The sequence below is a fragment of the Triplophysa dalaica genome, chromosome 10 (assembly GCF_015846415.1).
Source record: "Triplophysa dalaica isolate WHDGS20190420 chromosome 10, ASM1584641v1, whole genome shotgun sequence".
Taxonomy (NCBI): Eukaryota; Metazoa; Chordata; class Actinopteri; order Cypriniformes; family Nemacheilidae; genus Triplophysa; species Triplophysa dalaica.
In genome coordinates, this window is record NC_079551.1 from 5,240,667 (window position 1) to 5,259,763 (window position 19,097).

General features: G+C 39.8%; 1 protein-coding gene across 4 annotated transcripts in view; it reads right to left on the reverse strand.

Annotated features, from left to right (window-relative positions):
* Positions 1-2,010: 2,010 nt before the first annotated feature.
* arhgef18b (rho/rac guanine nucleotide exchange factor (GEF) 18b) overlaps positions 2,011-19,097 on the reverse strand; it is a 34,862-nt gene continuing 17,775 nt past the window's right edge. For all 4 annotated transcript variants that reach the window (XM_056758237.1, XM_056758238.1, XM_056758235.1 and 1 more), the window contains 21 exons: positions 17,611-17,675; positions 17,302-17,356; positions 14,365-14,521; positions 14,170-14,276; positions 13,951-14,091; positions 13,510-13,760; positions 13,184-13,309; positions 12,961-13,078; positions 12,428-12,682; positions 12,237-12,313; positions 11,982-12,160; positions 11,831-11,904; positions 11,159-11,344; positions 10,726-10,872; positions 10,348-10,466; positions 10,187-10,246; positions 9,913-9,960; positions 9,008-9,487; positions 4,662-4,986; positions 4,402-4,527; positions 2,011-4,285 (listed from right to left, as the gene is read on the reverse strand). In XM_056758237.1, coding sequence (XP_056614215.1) covers positions 4,146-4,285; positions 4,402-4,527; positions 4,662-4,986; positions 9,008-9,487; positions 9,913-9,960; positions 10,187-10,246; positions 10,348-10,466; positions 10,726-10,872; positions 11,159-11,344; positions 11,831-11,904; positions 11,982-12,160; positions 12,237-12,313; positions 12,428-12,682; positions 12,961-13,078; positions 13,184-13,309; positions 13,510-13,760; positions 13,951-14,091; positions 14,170-14,276; positions 14,365-14,521; positions 17,302-17,356; positions 17,611-17,675 — 3,236 coding nt within the window. In that variant the 3' untranslated portion in view covers positions 2,011-4,145. The remainder of the gene's footprint in view (positions 4,286-4,401; positions 4,528-4,661; positions 4,987-9,007; positions 9,488-9,912; positions 9,961-10,186; positions 10,247-10,347; positions 10,467-10,725; positions 10,873-11,158; positions 11,345-11,830; positions 11,905-11,981; positions 12,161-12,236; positions 12,314-12,427; positions 12,683-12,960; positions 13,079-13,183; positions 13,310-13,509; positions 13,761-13,950; positions 14,092-14,169; positions 14,277-14,364; positions 14,522-17,301; positions 17,357-17,610; positions 17,676-19,097) is intronic.

Sequence of the window (19,097 nt, forward strand, 5' to 3'; positions counted from 1 at the left end):
CTTGTCGAAACCATTAAAATTGGTATTAAATCTATATTAAGGACATTTGATCCATTTTGCAATAACAAACAGCTACATTATCATGTTTATATATGGGTCAATGAGGTGTTTTGTGTCCAAATTCATTATTTTCCTAAAAAGAATTTGAATAAATACATGTCATATATCAAATGGATCTACAATATGTCCTTTATAAGAAACCCTTTTCATTTTATTGAAATTCAATAGATTTTTTGAGTTTTGGTGTTTGAAAGACCAAAAATGTCAGGTGGTGCGACCGTCCGAACATACAAACAGAGAACAAAACAGAGAAATAAATGTTAATTTTCTCAATAAAATTCTTAATAAAATATTTTGGAATGATTTTATGTTAAATTTCTTATATATGAGGGGAAAATACTCAGTGCTAAATACATTAAATGTATATTATTTTAAATTAATATATGGTCGCACCACCTGACATTTTCTTATTTGTCATTGACCCATATATATTGCTTTTAAATATTTTATTACCTCATTTGGGAACACTTCAAACCTGTAATGACATTAAGAGGCTGCGGAGTAATACATAAAACAAAAGAAGTCCCGGTCAAAATGACTCCCGGACTGTTTTCAATTTTGTACGTTTACGTCAAAAACGCATCAATGCAACGACTGACCAATCAAAATCAAGTATTTCAGTGCTACGTGAAATATAGGGAAATAAATCCCACATGAATTTTGAAGAAAATACAGCATATGATTTAGGTTAACAAACAGTCAATTCGGACAGTGTCTGTATCTCACAATTCATCTGTACCGTTCATACCAGACTCGAGACTCCAAGGAAAACAGTTTGAATCTGAATAAAAGTCTAACAGGATCCATACATCATTCTCTTATTTCTTGTTTTTCTTCCGTACTATCAATTATTTTCTCATCAGAATTCGTCTCAGAGAAGCGCGACTGAATTCCAACCATTTTGCAGCCAGAAAGACAAACGAACGGCGCGACGGGACCCGGGTTTGTTTTCGTTTGTGGCCGGAGAACTCCGCTTAAAATAACTACAATTAAAAAGTGACATGACTTCAGACGCTTGTCTGGGATGGAAGGAAAACTAAAATGAGAAAAGCACTGGACACGGATGGAAAGAGAAGAATTGCAGAGACAAAAACAGGAGACATCATCTGTAAAGAGTTGGATAGTGACCGACCTCTCTGCTGTCAGATCCGGGCTGGATAAAACGAAAACCACAACACCTGGGAATAGTCGTGTTTAGACCCAACACTGCAATTAAAACGGCCATGTAGACGGCCACCAGGTTCTGTTGAGTCGGGCTGCGTCGCGTCTCCGGGCCAGAACAAACGCGCGCGGTCGCTGTGAGCAACGAGTATAAGATGTTTTCAAGTACTTTTCCTATTCATCTTAATTTCTTAACTATTTAAGTGGTTTTCTTCGTGGTTACACCATTTACAAGCTGGAGAAAATGAGCAAAATTGGTTGCTAGGTTCCTACTGGCACTACAGCAATATCACGCGAGCAATGACGGATGACTAGCAAAACATGTTTTGCTAACATTCTCGTAATGTAAAACGTTATGTTTTAGTGTTTTTAACGTTCCACTTGCGTTTTAAGAAAAACCCACATTTTTATAGGGTTCTCAAAAAATGTAGCATTTACATATAATTGCTAATAAATGCTGTTTTAATGTTACATAACATTAGGTGATTTGCCGTTATTCAACAATAACACGCTGATAATAGACGGTTTCATCGGATACACGCGCTTGACCCGAAGTTAACTTCCGGTCTGGGTTTTGTTATAATATAAGAACTTATTATACATTTCATTTATAATAGTATTAAAAAGTATGAATATTTTATTGTATATTCATTTTGTTAAATTAAATGCACTTAGAGTAATTGATACTCTTGGAATACGCTGGCGGAAGTTAGGTTTGGGCCACATATTGTTCATGTTGTTGCCTTCTATATACACATAACTTCGAATGCATGTAACGGACAAATCATACAAATTTTTAAAGATATTTTATTACCAAAACATCTCTAAAGGCAGCGCATTTAAGTGTTCACAGATATTTCTATTATCCTCTCTGGAGCGAATACAATGTTGTGGTAAAAAAATCAAATCGGCGTGCTAGGAACGTCCTTTAAACACTAAGCAAAACCCAGATTTAACACTTGAGGTCCCCTTAACATTTACTTGGTCCAAAAGTGGCTAGTGTAATCACAAATATTTCTTTTTTGGGACATTTGATATATTTATATAGACAACAATAGTTGACCACAAGGCCTCTACATTAAAGAAAATTACTCGTACTGTAGAAAATCAGACACAAAGCCCAACATAATGGTTCAAATGACAATTTAAAGAGACGGGAACATTTAGCTCACATTTGTAAAGTTACAAAAACAAAACGGAAATTTGAGGTAAAGTGCTCTGCAGCTACAAAAGGGAACGTTCAGTCGCTGACTTGAGAGAATTTACTAAAATGTGATCAAAATCACATGACATTTATTTACACTTTGCTGGTCAAACTGATCTGCTACAGTATAAAAAACGTCCCTTCACTTGCCCATCCAAGCGTGAACCTGGGACTTTTTCACAAAGATGAACGTAAAAACTTTCTTTTCTTACATCAAGCTAAACACTTAAAATGTTACTCGAAAGCGATGCATCATGTTGTTTATAAACAAACAAAAAACCACTCAGACTGAATGACAGAAGTCGTTTTCATAAAGAAAAAAGTGCCTACAAAGGAATAAAACGAAAATATACCCGGACAGCGTTTTATAACCCTCTCTAATTCCAGTGGTTACGTGACAACCTTGCACAATATCTACATCTCATCTACGAAATTCTATGTACAACATAATACATACAAATCACACTGTCATCTATAAACAAACTTCAGATTGGTGACTTCATACTTACAGGCGTTATTAAAATTTAACAAAGAAATGGAGAATTTTAGGTACTAGTCTTTGGTGGAAAGACAGGAATCCAAAGTAAAAGTAACCTTGCACAATGACATTGTTTCTGTGGTCAGCAGAAGAGGAACTCCACTCAACTTTACGGTAATGAAATAGAAACGAATGTATTGAATGTCGGTGGTGATACTGGAAAAGCAAAACAGAGAAGCTGCTTAGCAGAACAAGAGATCAAATTAACCTTGTGTACAAAAATCTTCATTGTGATATAAAAATGGTTTCTAAGCTACTGAACATTGTTGGCGAATCATTTTTGTTAGTAACTGAAAATAAACTCCCAAACCTGTTTAGTTGCTCATGTGCCAGTTACATGACCTAATGAATGAGATATTCTTGTTGGCACTCTTTTTAAAAAGAACAAGGATGGGTGAATCTAACAAGGAAATTTTCAGGTCACTTTATAACAAAATAAAAATAGAAAATTAAGAAATTACGGTTTCTTCATTTTCTTGATAATGTTGATAAAAATGGCCTAGACGTTTCTTGACACTGTTTCTGAGATTTACATATTCCTCTTTAAAATTATTGTTAGCTAAAACCGTTTCCTTCATTATCTAAAAACATAAAATAACTGCTGAATCAAAACGGAGTTATAAAATCTTGAATTCTCACATTCCTGCTGTCGATTTCTTTGTTCTTCCATTTTTTAGACAGTGTTTGGTCTGAACACGAACAGACCTTGACCAAATTTCAAGGCCCTTTAAAAAAGCCACAAATTAACACATCAGTGCTTTATCGTGAAATAACATGTTTCAGATTGACCACAACAGCGCATGCCACAATATTGTCATCCAAATTCCATGATTTAACATTAAGTGGAACACTGAGGCTGTGCAAACTGCTCGCCATCACAATAAGCGAACCAAACCGTCCCCATATTCTTCATTTCGTCCGTTAGGAACATATGCTACAGAATCGTTCCACACCTTCCCTGTCTTTATATTCACGGAGTCTTTTGGTTTTCTATGACATCCAGTGAGCATTTTTTTCTAAAACATATTTTCCTTCGTTGTATTTACAAACTTACAAAATAAAAAATTGTTAGCAGTTAAGACTGAGCTAAAATGTCTCTACGTAAAACTTAAGACTGTTTCTTCATAAGGTCAAAGACGTATGTTTTTTCATTGGAATTTCCCAGCATGCCGTGGACGGTGCTCAGAAAAAGATAACGTCTTCCTTGGTTGCCTCGTCGCCCACAGCGTACTGGAGGGTCTGCTGGACGTTCTGGTTTTGGGTTGTGAGAACGGCGAGGCTGGACTGGGCGTCCACGTTGCCATCCGGGGGGCTGAGGGAATCTGCAGAGCGAGCAAACAAACAACAGCTTTGTCAGTTGGGGCTAATGACTGTTTACACAGCGGGTCAAGAGCGGTTGAGGCTTGGCGGGGAATGTCGGGAGGGGCTATTTGATTACCTGAGTGTGACGGTTGGGGTTGGAGGGGCTGGTGGTGGGGGCTGACGGGGCGGCGTGCTTTTAGGTTTCCCTCTGAATCTCGTGCTGACAGCTTGACGGGCAGCAATTGCTTCATGTCAACAGAGGCTGTGAAACAAGCAAAACAGTTTTTAAAATCAACACATACTCCACCAGACAACTCAAAGCACACAGAGACCACATCATTGTTGTTGATCCTTCTAATGTGGCTGTTCATAAAAGGTTATGTGTGCTAAACTGACCCAAGCTCTCGGAGCGGTGTGAACTCTTTCCCTTCCCGCTCTTCTCTTTGCCCCTGCTGAGGGCGGCGAGTTTGGTGGGGATCTGTTGCTGGACTCCTCCCTGCTTGTGCAGTTGGTTGGTGGTGCTGACGAGGTGGATGGGAACCTCCGTTTTCGTCGACAGGGTGTTGCAGGAGCTCTCTCGGCGTGAGTGGATCTCGGGACGGTCCGGGTAGTCGGCGGGGGATACGGAGAGAGAGGATCGCAGGAGCACCTTTTGAGGATGCGACTGGTCCCCTGGTCCACCAAACAAGAGCTCGCCGTTAAAGCTTGAGGAGAGAGGAAGCTGTAAAAACAAACGCAAATGTGTGAATAACAATCAAAAGGATATTCTGAATACTGTTAAATTATTGTAATACATTTCTAATATCTTGCTACGATTAATCGTTTTTTAATCGATTAATCGCAAACATATGCTCTGGACTTTGGTATCTTAAAACAAACGCAAAGCATTATCGCACAGACATGATCTTTAAAGTCGCCTTGTGAAAAGCTCTTCGCTACGTATGAGTTCAAAAAGGAGGAAATGCCAAGCTAATGCGTCACATGGGGAATCCAGTCTGTTCAAGAACCGGCGAGATCCACAGGAAGAATGCAAATTCGAAACACATGCTGCTTCTTGGGCTGAGCGAAGGCATTCTTTGATCTACTCATGGACACACTTTGTCAAGACAGGCAAAGAATGTAACAAAATTCGAGGGCGCCCCACATGAAAGGACATGAGGTATAGATTAATAAAGGACGTCAGCGACTGACAGTTAGTCAGCTGGCTATCCGCCAACCCTTTCATCCCAGGTAACACGTTGTACGCTATTTGGAGGGATGGAGCGACTTGAAGTTACCATGCCTTGCTCAAGGGTTGAATGAGTAGTGCGGTTTTGGGGATGAAATGATCTTAAAGAACTGAAACTGTGTTTGAGTGATTAATCATGATGCTTCCAACACCCTCGGACCTGGAGGTGAAGATGCAGCAACCGTACTGTCCAACACATCTACTTAAAGGTGTGGAGAAGATTGGCCTGAAACTAGTGCCGCCCGAGTTGTTTCATCACGTTCCCACCCGGACAACTCACAATTCCACCCTCCAAATTCAACTTTTCAACGAAAAGAAGGGATGTATGGCACAACTCTAAAATGTAGGAATGTCGAACCCATTAGATTCTTAGAAGTGATGTGCAAACCTGTGTTTTACAATATTCTATTTGACTTAACTCCTAAAACTAAAATAATAAAAAATGGTTATATTTTAGTATCTCCAGTGCAGTCACTCTTTTTGATCCTTGTTGGATTTAAAACATTTTTAGGATCTAGATTCTAGAAGAGGTTGGAAAAGCCTGAACGTCTCCAACCTGCCCAGGCAATATCACCTGAAGAAGTTTACAGTGTGGCCTTTGTCAAACACAAGTACTTTTCTTCAGGACAGATGCTTCATTGTCTCCTCACCTGAGGTGCCTTCAGTAAATATAAGGTTTCCAGAGCTTAAAATATGAGGGGTGTGCGAGGTTTTCCCTACAAAAGCTTGATTGACATCACATAAACAATTAGGACTGGCCGCATTCCAGCGCCGGTATTAATGAAAGTTTGCTGGAAGGTAATTATACGTTGCGTTTTCCCATTTGAAAACAGCCCTGGATACTTGGAGCAAATATTCATTTGGAGCTCTTGCGCTGTGCTGCTCGATTCTAGGAACGTTGCTAGTAAATCACGGTGCTAAATACCTGTTGCTGACGGGTCGCTTGGGTTTTTTAACCTCAGACAGCTGAGCAGTAAAACTAAGCAAAGCTTGCGGCACAAAAACAGACTCCATGGAAACACGAGCATCTGTGTTTATGACTGACCATAAATCTAACAATGACAAAAAACATCTAGAGGCCCATCGTTTGACTTTACAAATAGAGTGCATGGGAAATATAAAGCAAGCTGGCAGGGGAAAGAAACTATGTTTAATGTGATCAGAGTTCAATGCTTCTCTAAAAACCTCAATACACAAGAACGGAAGTGAGTAAGAAAAGAATCGGCCAGGTCAAAAAACAAGTCAAGCAAGATATCTCACTTGACGGATGACGGCCGACATGGTAATAAAACAATCCAGCGTAATAAAATGTAGCGGAACGTTGATGCTCCAGACAAACGATGTTCTGCTCAATCAGTAAACCATAAAATGGTTATAACGTTGTAAAAAACTTCACTAACGTCTTTCTAACGTACAGACTAAAGAAACAAAACAAAACATTAGTTTTGTATGAAGTGACCACTGCAGACAAAAGTTTCAGACAGACTAAAACTTCATCAACAGACCGAAAAAGTAAAGCAATTTCTTAATGTCTTTGTTGCTAGAAAGCACAACTCTAAACTTTGAAATGGTGTACCGTGTTATATCGCAAGATCTGTACCCCTGGCAACAAGGGCAGACGCTAACTGCTAGCTGCAGAAAAGAGCGATAAGTGCAGATCACAGGAAAGGCCAGGCGTGACTGGACGTGCCTGCATGACCTCATATGCATACAATGAAATGTGAAGTTGCGGTTAATTGCTGCAAGAACTCTATTAGTGTGATTGTACAATACAAAAGCATTCTGATGTTAAAATGCCTCGATAAACTTGACATCCAGCCCTCTCAACCTATTTTCAAAGGAATGATCTACCATTTAAAGCTGCATCTTATTCCCCATCTCCGTTTAACACATCGAATTGCTTGTTATTTAGAGTAAATTAATGTCAAATGACGTCAAACTGATAATGAATCAAAGGGGAATAAAATACTAAAATGATTATTATTATAAACTTACTGTTGTGTATTGTGTATTGGAGTAGGGAGTTCAAAACAGCTTTTTGATTAAGATAATATAAAAAATCATAAACATGATATATCCAGGTTATAGATTGCAGCTTTAAGGAAACAAAGGGTCTTTCTAGGAACTGAAGTAAGGGGATCTGTTTGTTTAACACAATCAGCCTCATCTCACACTGCGACACGGTTTCAGTTTAGCTGAGAAACTGCAGACCATTTCAGGAAATCACACAATTTGTCTTTGTTAACCTCTGTTTGCACAAAGACTTGCTCTTCAGCGAGCGAGCTGGTAAGGACTGTTCAAACAGCGCCAGTCCGAGCGTCTCTTTTTCTCACAGATCTGCTAGGCTAATCTAGCAGGTTTATTAACATAGAACAGGTAGGGCAGGGTGGCAAGTTAATCATCAAATCTTGAGCATGAAGTCGAGCAGCTTCTGCGTTGGCTCACAGTGGCACATTGTTTGCTCGATTGTGCTGGAAGAGCATTTCAGAAAGGAGAGCGTGGGAAAAGCAGACGCTCTCTTTACCTGGCACACCTGCGCTTGAAATAAATAATAATAATGATAATGTGACTTTGCATGGGAACAGTATGTGACATCAGCCTATTTCAATGTGCCAGTTCCTGTTGCCCTAAATGCATGACTTCAGAAAAACGGCGTTGAAGATCTTTAAAGAACACCTCTGAATTTCAGCAAGGATAAACGTTAACAAAATTATTTTTCTAAACAAAGCGATATGTTTGAACTAAAAACAGGCTCGCTGATGCACCTGTCATCAGTGCTAGGGTGTTGATATGCCAAGGTGTTTTTGGATTTAATTTTTTGGCATGAATAAACGATTTTATTTAAAAACAGAACACCTTAGCAACCCCATAGCAACGGCCTAGAATTATTACAAACACGTTTTTGTGCAAGCGAAGGCCACATTTCTAGTTGAAATATATATTTCATGTTAAAAACCTTGTAAATACACTATTTTAGAACTGAACATGTAGAGCTTGCATGTGCAAAAAACGCGTGAGGGGCGTTGCCATGCGGTTGCAAAGGCATTCTGAGTGGCTATTAGCTTGTTGCCAAGAAGTTTGAGTTAAAATTTTGCCGTCAAAACACATACACAACGTTTTTTTTATAATACTTTTTGCTATGGGGTTGCTAAGCTGTTCTAATTGGCTTTTTGCATGTTTTGAAATTCATGGTATGGATAAACACACAAATATGTAAAACCTGTATATTTATAATAAAACATAGGGCTTGCTCATGCAAAAAAGCCACCTGTCATAATACTAAAGTGCGTTTCTATGGGGTTGCTATGGTGTTTTAATTCAGTAGCTTAGGGTGTAAGGGGGTTATCCGCTGGCCTATGTTAAAAATCTCACCCTAAAGTGCTGGTTTCTAGATAACAGGTTTGTTTTTAAAATGAGGATGGTATTAGCAACGTCATTTCCATCATGCAACTGTGTGTTGGTAGACAGGAAGTGTTTTTTCATTTCCATAAGTCAAAGGTCGAACACCCCTCACCTTTCCAGCCTCCTGTGCATATAACGCAGCAGCGTTCGCCACAGTGTTGTGCTTTCTCAGCTTCCTCTGCTGTTCAAGTCTCTCTCTCTCTTTCTCCACCGCTCTTGTTGACTCCCGCAGCCGTTCCAGGTCCTGCTGGTACGTCTGCTTCTGCCGTTCCAGCTCCTGTCTCTCTTCGGCTAGCCCGGCTTCCAGCCGTCTGCATTCTTCCTCTTTCTCCTTCAGCCTCCGTTCTGCCGCCTCGGTCTGCCGTCTCTGCCTCTCGCGCTCCCGCTCCCAGCGGGCCTGCTCCTGTCTGTGCTGGCTCTGCAGACGTTGAAAGTTTACCATCTCCTCGCGGTGCTTCTCCAGGTTCCTTTGTTTCTCCTGCTCGAGGAGCACATCCGTGCCGCGGCATCGGCCGCCAGAACGCTCCCGTTCGGCAGAGAGGAGAGAGGCCCGCTGGAGCTCGATGTGACTGTCCTGCTGAGCGACGATGGCCTAAGTGGAGGGACAGAGAGGGGATTTAATATTTGAATAGCTGTTGAGACCAGCTCGGTAACTAAGGCTTGAAGAGTGTCATGTGTTCTCAGCTGCCTGACCTTCTGTTCGCTTTGATAATAAAGTGTCTGCTGAGAATGTAAATGAAATGCACATAAGACGAAAGCAAACAAGTGAAACAAAACTAAAACAACAATCCAAGACTAACAAACTGGAGATAAGGGAAACTGTTGTGGAAATACATGATTATAGTCGTCTTAAACCACTGATCTGATACACATGACCCACTAACATCCCACAGCAATAGACGCCTTAAGGTGTGAAATTCCTCAAAAAAGAAATTTCCTTCTCTGATCTTATCTCAGGGGCTGCTTTTCCTGCAGCGTTCTTATTGACACAACAGTCGGTCAGTGTGTGTGTGTTACCTGTAAACTGTAGAGCCGCTGAGACAGCAGGAGGACTCGCTCGTAGAACTGGATGAACAGGAAGACAATGAAGGCATTAGATATTCACAGGCACCGTTCTCACCATCGATACAATACCAACATTCCTGCCAGGTTAACCTGCGCTGAATTTCCCACCGGTAAGGTGCGGCGAACGCAAAGGTTACTATTTAAAAAATGCATTGGGTGGCATATATAAAACAATGTGGAGTTTCTTTTCTCACGGGAAATCTTCTGGTCTGATGTGACCTCATACCTCTGCTTGTGGAAATCTGAAGGTTGATGTTTTGTGGCAGCCGGATGATGAGGTCTCATCCTGTGAGAGACAGATATTTTGCGTTTCATCCAAATAGAGTCTTTATAATCACAACACAAACAGAATGGATGATGGAGGACAAATATGTTAATTCAACTCACCAGCTCTTCCTGGATTTGAAAGGCATAGGCCTCTTTGATCTGTGGGTCTGAGCTGGCTCGTTCGTTGCGATCCCTGGACCTGCCCGCCGCTCCGGAGACCTTCTTCTTTACACTACCGTCTGTGTGAACACAAATATTCACATCTTACACACGGACTGAATCCCAGATGGGAACGGTTACACTACTGAAAAAGCATATAGGCAGATTGACAGTATTTACACATGGTACAGTGTCATCTTGTCCTCAATAAAAATGAATTATTTTGCCTGGTGCAAGGGGTTGTGGGTAATAAAACTTTTTATTTTATTTTTGTCTTAAATGTAGACTACACCAGTAAAATCTAGTCTCATGTTTATTCAAGTTTAACATGACGCTCACTTTTAGGCAGAATTTTAGGAGTACTGTCGTAGCCACCGAAGGTGTCGGCCCTGCGGGGAAGCATGCTCAACCCTGGACTCTGGTTTCCTTCAGTTTGAAGAGATGTTTCCTTCACACCGGATACCAGGAGGTTCTGTAGGTTCTCCACTGCAGAAAAACATAGTTCCAAGAGTTTTATAAACGCTCTCAAGTAATCTCAAATACAAGAAATCAAAAACATGAACATGATTTGAACATGATTTCAATTTGTTTCAATGACTGCAGAAAAAAAATGAATCCAAGGGATTTGTTTGATGAAATGTCTGGATGGTTAGATAACATATTTAATAACCAAACACGCAAAGATTTGCATGTTTTCGGTGCAGGTCTGCACATACAACAACATTTTAAGAAGTAAACCGAATTCAACAGGTGAGATGCCCGGACATGTCACCTTCGGTGATGGCTCCTTTGATGAGCTGCTCCCCCTGCTGGAGGTCCGAGGCATCGCCCCGCAGGAGCAAACGCGAGTGATGACTGACATCTTCCACACCGGCCACAGATTCGACCAGATCTGAGAATAACTGCAGTTTATCTGTGAGGCTATGAGCGATCTCAGCGTCCTTCAACATCAGCCGCTCTATAAGAAAATAAAAATGGGATGATGTTTATTCTCGTGTACAATATACAAGCAAAAAAAAGACACTTCATGTGTTGCATGTGTGTAGTTAAAAACACAAGTACGCCCTCTAGTGACCAAGGCTATCTTGTAATGGACATTTAATACTTTAATGATATTTAACTCTCCAAAATGCTCTACAATCAGAGAACCATCCCGAAACCAAAATATAGTGGGTATAGTAAAAAAGTGTAAAAAAGTGTAAATCAAGTATAAATTTAAGTAAAAAGTAAATAAATCTCATAATTACATGAAAAATCACAATAATATTTCTAATGTTGGTTAATTTTATATCACATTACACATAATTAATCAGGGAAATACTATTTAACGTATTTAATATTTCATAATATATACTGACCAGATCGGTATAACAATGACAAACTTTCCTCAAAGCTGTTCTTAGATGTCAAACTAAATAATGAATACACAAACTGCAAATTTTACCATGAAACTCTCGGAATCGAGCGACCATGGCCTCCTCTTCCTCACTGAAGAGCCTCTCCTCTGTATGTGGACAGCTGAAGAACCGAAATAAAAATGTAAGAACGACTGAAAAGTGAAGGACATAGCAAACGTGTTTTTATAGATCACACACCTTTCCACCGCCTGTCGGATGTGCGTGATCCATGTGTTGCGCTCTTCTTTCGAGGCCGTGTGGATCTCGTACATCTCTGGTCGGTTAGAGGAGGCGCAGATGAGGAACATTGCCCGCTCCTCGTGAGCGACCTCTCGCACGATCAGCTTCTGCAGGGAAATGACGGACGGCTTGTTGTCCTGCCAGGAGGAAAGAAACATAATTTTTTCGATTCATTTAGACTTTCTGTTAAAATGACATTGAAATTAGACTCACCACAGTAGAGAACATGTATCTCTGATCCTTCTCTTGCAACAATACGAGAACGTCAGTCAGCAGGAGAGCGAGAATATCTAAAGGCAGATATTAAAACATTCTTAACTTTTGTGAAAACAGAAAACCTCACATGTTACAGAACACAAGTTTAATAATTTACTAAATAAATTTTATTGACACTAAAGCATTACCTTTGAGTCGACCGGACGCGGCTTTCCAGAAGACCGTGCCTTCATTCAGCAGCCTGCGACGGCCCTGGCACAGATCCTCCTTGCGGAAAAAACGTCCGTCCTTGATCTTTCCCAGTGGCTTGGGTTCCATCTTGGACGAGATCTCTCGGAGCCGAGCTTCCTTTTCGTAGAGGTTGACCTGAGCGTCCACCTGCACGATGACGTCCTTGATCAGGCCGAGAGCTTCTGCCAGACCTTCATGTTCCTCTGTGCCAGCTGCAAAGACACAACATTTGAATTGCATTTCATGTTTCATTACATTAACTAAACTAAACTCAACTCAACTTTATTTCTATTGCGCTTTTTACAATTTTCATGAGACATATTGACTTTAAGCAAAACAATTACAGTTATACCTTTAAAAACAAGAAAAAGGTGAAAAGACAGAAATACCCAGATACAAACGCTTCACACACACAATATGCACATGTACTAACACACATTCACAGACAAGCATGCACACACACACTAAAGAGAATGTGAGGGATAATTACCTTCTGTATTCTGCAGGATTCGCTCCACTAAAACAGGGTACTTGGTGATTCGCTGTGTCACCAACAGGATGCACTCTGGAACGCCCAATCGCCGCACAATTGACAGATTGCTTATTTTCTGAAATGCAACATAGAGAAATACATAAAGGAGTGCAGATGGCAACAGAGCACATCCCCCAAAAAGCACTCAGATGTATAAGATTAGGGGCAGAGCTTAACGTACCCTCATGAGGTTCTGAAACTTCTTGTTGTTCTGAATTTGTTCTTTGTAATAGTTGACTGCTTCAGTGTGGCGACTGCAGAAATCCCCGTAACAGTCTTTCATTCGTTCTCCAAGCTCTCCGGAAAACTGCAAACCGGACAAATAATGAATTAGGAAAAAAAACTCCCTTAAAATTTCAATCGCACATTTTAATGACCTAAATATGCTTTGCAAATATATAATATTTACAACAGAACACTACTCTGCACTATCTATGCAAGAAGAGTAGAAGCAGAAACAGGAAATTATAACCGGGAAGTGTGAAACAGGAAGTGTTTAGCATGTACCTGGGATATAAGGATGTCTGAGAGTTGGTTGATGGCGTAACCGTGTTCGCTGCCCGTCTGCAGGGACTCTGTGCGCCGCTCCCTGAGGCGGGAAAGGAAGTGACTGTGCAGCTCCAGCAGGCTGTCAAGCTGTGGAAACAAACAGTCCAGCCTCTTGTCGTCCATCTGTAAGGCCTCGCGCAGCTCTCGGGCGTACACACGCTGCATGATCTTCAGCGTCCTCATGTGATGCATCTCCGTCTGGATGAGCTCTGTGAACATTTCATTATAACTTTTGACAGTGACTCACTAGCAGACATCACATGATCCAAATGATTTTATTAGTACTATTATTTGATTTTATTGTTGTAAGATAAATAAAAAACATCAATAAAATCATGTTCAACAGTCATTAATTAGTCACTAAAAAAAGTAGGTGTGTAGTTGTGATGTAACACTAACCGTATATAACGTCCTGTCTCTTGGCCATTTCCTTCGTATGCTTCTTCAAGAAGTTGTTATCCACGGCCAGACTCCAGGACTCCACTTCAAAGTCCTGCGCGATGGACTCCAGCTCGCCCCGCAAAGTGGTGTAATATACATCTGAATGACAAAATGAAACAATAAGCGCTGCCAAATGCATTACAAATATCCAGTTAGCGACGTGTTTCGACCACTCACCTTCCACAATGAGCGACTCGGGTGTTGAGGAGACGAGAGACACAGTGTCGTCAGCAGGGCGCTTCATCCTGAACGCATCGACCTCGTCCATATCTCCTGAGACAGAGCTGCCGGAGAAGCAAGAGTCTATGATTATGAGAGAACCTTCCCCACGTGTATCATTACGGGTTAAGACAGAAGCTAAACCCGACTTACCCGCTGCTGCTGCTGTTCTGGTTGGCTGTATGATTGCTGGAGGCGGCTGGTTGGGCGCTGTGTCCTTTAGGCGAAACGGTCATACCTAAAGCGCAGCGAGCCGTTCTGGACGAGCCATCGGCGGTGAGTGTCAGGGCAGAGCTGGTCTCCCTCAGAGCTGTAGGGAAACGAGAGGAGTTAGAGCGGTAGCAGTGCTTCAAAACCGAGCGAGGCAGACTCTCGAGGATGCGGTTGGTGAGGGGGTCTCGGTGGAGGAGGGCTCGAACCCCGAGCCGGCTGGTCAGACCCCAGGAGGTCGGGGGACGAGCGTTCTTCCGATTAGAGCCGCGGATTCTGGGTAGAGCCAATGCCATGTGCAAAGGATGTCAAAAGTGAAGGATGGTAATGTAGAAACCGCGTGGTCAACGAATGTCTGCAACTCGGCAAGGTGGGCTTTATAAAGCGGCGTGTGGGTTCTAGAAATCTCACACGCCCCTTTTGAATGCTCAACTCTCTCTCTCTTTCTTTCTCTCCTCAGTAACCTCCTGTTGCGCCTGAGGATATTTTGATGAAGCGGGAGACAGTCAGATTAGAGAGATCAATTATCTCCAGAACGAATCAGAGGTAAATAGCCAACCTCATTTCCCTACTGCTGATACACCTACACCAATGCAATCTCACAATATCTGCTTTTACACAGACATAATTATATTACATTTTATAAACACCGATAAATAAATGTAGAATTATTTACTAATGACTTCCAAATAAAGATATACTTTATTTTATTATATTATATAATGAATTTTGATGAATAGCTCAATTTGTTGTTTTAAAGTACATTTATAATAAAAAAATATTTTTTATTGTAATATTTTTAACCATTTATTTTCATATATAAATACCATTAACAAGCTCAAGCAGATCAAACAAGAGGCATTATGGTTTTGATTTTAGTGTTACTCAGTTTTATTAATATTTTAAATTAGCATTTATTTTTTTATTTTTTGTTCACGTTTTGGCAATTTTAGTATTTGCTTTGTCATTTTATTATTTATTTGTCCATAACTTTTTATGTTGCTCTATAAGATACATGTATTTTTATTAATTGTTTTTATGTTGTGTTTATTATTATAATTTTAATGCTTTTAACTTCTTTCCGTTTGTTTGAGGCAACATTTCAATTTATCATATTAAGTTTTAATATTTGATTTCAATGAACAGAAATGTTAGTAAACTAAACTAACCTTGGATTAAACAAATATTGAATAAACGATTACACCAAAGCTAAAGCTTAAAACGAACAAAAACAAATGTTTGTCAACAAAATTGCCCAATTCAATTAAAAATAAGTTTTTTAAAAACCATTACGTTCCTGAAATACGGAGTTAAATAAAGTACGACATAAATTTATCAAATATCCTAAATAATACACAAACGTTTGAACTTCCAGAAGCGTAGGGGTTAAGCAGGACATTTCCAGATCTTTTCCGCCAGGGACTGAAGCATCAAGTCTCATCCGCGCTTCTTAAAGCAATTACCACCTTGCTCTTGGTCACAGTGGGAGGTGTTTAACGAGACACCAAGAGCCCAGAGTAATCGCCACACCGCACTGATGTGACCAAATGCTCATTCGCAGTGTACGGAGGGGTCGTCCGGTCCTTTTCCACAATGAAACCCCAAACAACTTATATGTAGACTTACTCAACTCAAGAGCTCTCACTTGCTTATATGACAATGACTGGATGTTATTTGTATGGTATCTTGAACGAGAGATGGAAGATATGACTATAATTTTTGAGTTTTTAAACATATGCATATAGATAAAAATGATTTGACAAACCTAAAGTATTATAATTTCATTAGTTATCACAATTTGGCGGTGCTGATTTCTTCTGCGCAGCGGGCAAACGTTCACCATTCTCCATCAGATTTGCTGAAAAATTAATTAGGGAACCGCGATTAACATCTTAAGTGCTTCTCTGTGGGACTGCGAACGATTAGTCCCAAAGAACAACAGCCAGATGATCTTAATTTGCCATCAAGGGACTCCAATCAGCACCGTCTATAAAACAGAACGATCCGAGCAGGAGACGATAGAAAAACAAGACCCGTGTCATTGTTTTCCTGCAGCTGAAATCATGAAAACCACCACATTTTTCACATCACTGACCTGTCGTTTTTCAGCCATTTCGGGGGTAAATTATTATTAAAATGAACTGCTAATGGTAATAATGAATTAAAACATATTCATTGACGCCCCAAAAAGTCACCCGTGTTTACGACATCATTCGTGCAATTTTCATTATTACTCTAGCAATAAAACACTAAATGGTTTTATAAAACATTACAACATTTAATCCATCGCTGTTTTTGAACCAGCAATAAATTATGTTTTCTAGTTTAAATTGAGGAATTGTGAGCTATGCAAAAATACATATATGCATAAATAGCCATAGAAAAAAATAAGAGAACATTTCAAAATTATTTTCAGTTTCCTTGATTTGCTATTTCAATGTGTTTAGGTAATATGATCGACTTTGTTTCATTCTGTGAAATACTACCAATATTTCTTACAAATTTCAAATAAAAATAATGTGCATTATTGGTGAAAATAACAGAATGGATGCTCTGTATTTTTTCGGACCTAAAATACGGCAAAGAAAACGAGTTTTACTTAATACAAAAGTAATATTTCTACATTTATTTAGGAAAAATACAAAAATTACTTTTTATGTGATAACTTGGATTTTTATAATTTTTTTAATGTTTCATGCGTCTTGTCAGTCTTTCACATAGCTATTGGATGAATGTATGTCACTCCTGAGGTTTGACTTTGTTGAAATTCAACAAACATGGGACTAGAATGGTCACAGTTCATCTAGAAATGAGGAAAATTTGGAATGCTCTCTTAATGTTTTCCAAGGCTGTTTTCATGTAATAGTTAGATCTGCTTACCTTGATTATTTGACTGAGCGGCAGAGGTCGATATCTTCTGTCCTGAATCTTTAGTCTGTGCACACAAAACAACAAATCTTTACTAACCCGGTACAGTTTTGGTTTATCATTAACAAACCATGCACCTACACACCCTGCCACTCCTTTGACTGAAGATAAGACCGCCTCAAGAGTGAAGTGTTTCAACCTTATCAGTCAAACATTTCAGGGTGTCTAACAACAAACACAATCTACCGACATTTAAGTGACCAACAGTGGCCTCATTCCCAACATTGATATCTCAACGTGATTAATCGAAATGAGTCTTACCTTGCCCTTACTGCTACACTCCGGTAACAGGGTCCTGCAGCTCTTATGGACGTTGACGGCACAGTCTGGAGATCAAACGGGACACCAGGACGGCACAGAAGAAACAGGTTAACGTTGTCATTATCAGAACCAGTTTATCTGCATTCAGGCGATTCGTAAAACAAGATTGCGAATTTACTCGTGGCGGTGGGGGCACGAGGAGGGCTGCTGTCGTAACGGAACAATTATATTGACACACAACACTCAACATGACTCTTTTCTCTTTAAAACACAAAAGAAGATATTTTGAGAAATGTCTCCGTGGTTTTTTTGTCCATCCGTTAGAAGTAAATGGGGGTCATTTGATTATAAAACATCCTCGAAAATATCTTTTTCGTGTTCTGCAGAAGAATGAAAGTCATAGAGGTTTGGAATGACATGAGGATGAATAATTGATGAAAGAATTTTGGGATGGTCCCTAATCAGAAGCGGTTGTGAAGCTGACACGAAACTACATACTTTGCGAGTAATGTATATTAAGGGTAAAACCTCTCAAAGTAGTGTGAATTGATTCAAAAGAGCTTGACAGCAGCCCTGTGGGGCAATTTTCCACTTTCACTCCACAAAGTGACAGATTCCATTCATTTAGTCAAACCCAAACAGACCCCAAAAACAAGGTTCTGATCGATGAACACCATCACGGGATCTCCAAGGTTTTCCAGACATAAATGACATAACTGAAAAAAGGCTTCCAGATCATTAAAGACCCATTATGTAGGATTTATAATGTTTGTCTAAAATGTCTTCATTGCTAGAGACAGAATTCACCCCAATATTGTATGATTTATCAAGCTTCTTTATTTTCGAGTGGAACTGAAACACCTTTTCCTTTGTGAAGATGTCCAACAAACTGCTTTCAACCAAAATTCAGGTCAAGATCAAACAACTTTTTTCTGGATCATTACAGGGCTTACAAACGGAAGAGGAACAAGCACGGTCCCAAACGCTGGTCTTAATCCAGTTATCAAATCACATGGTCCGTTCGTCGGAATGTGAAGGTGGGCGAATCGTGTGTTAAGCATGCTCTGCAGTTATTTCACACTCTGACAAAGACAAAATAATAGATGCAAGGGATGTAACAATATCAAAATTTAACCGTACGATAATACATCTGTATAAAGTCGACCACAGCACATTATTTATAGCAATATTTCAAATGACGACTCGGAAATGTGCCTCTTTTTTTATCCTGTAATCATAACTGTTGCTTAGAGGTATGAGTTCTAGTATGAGATGGGTCAAATGACCTAAAAATACCTTTATAAAATAAAATTGCAACAGATGGACCTTGCCAAAGGAAACATCTATTATTTTTTTGAATTTCTCTATGTTAGGCCTGGAAGATCTATAGTTTCACACAGTCATGTGACCTTCAGAATATTGAGACAATTTTGCTATTTTTGCAATTTTTGCAATTTTGCGACAACGCAATATCGATAATATGGTTA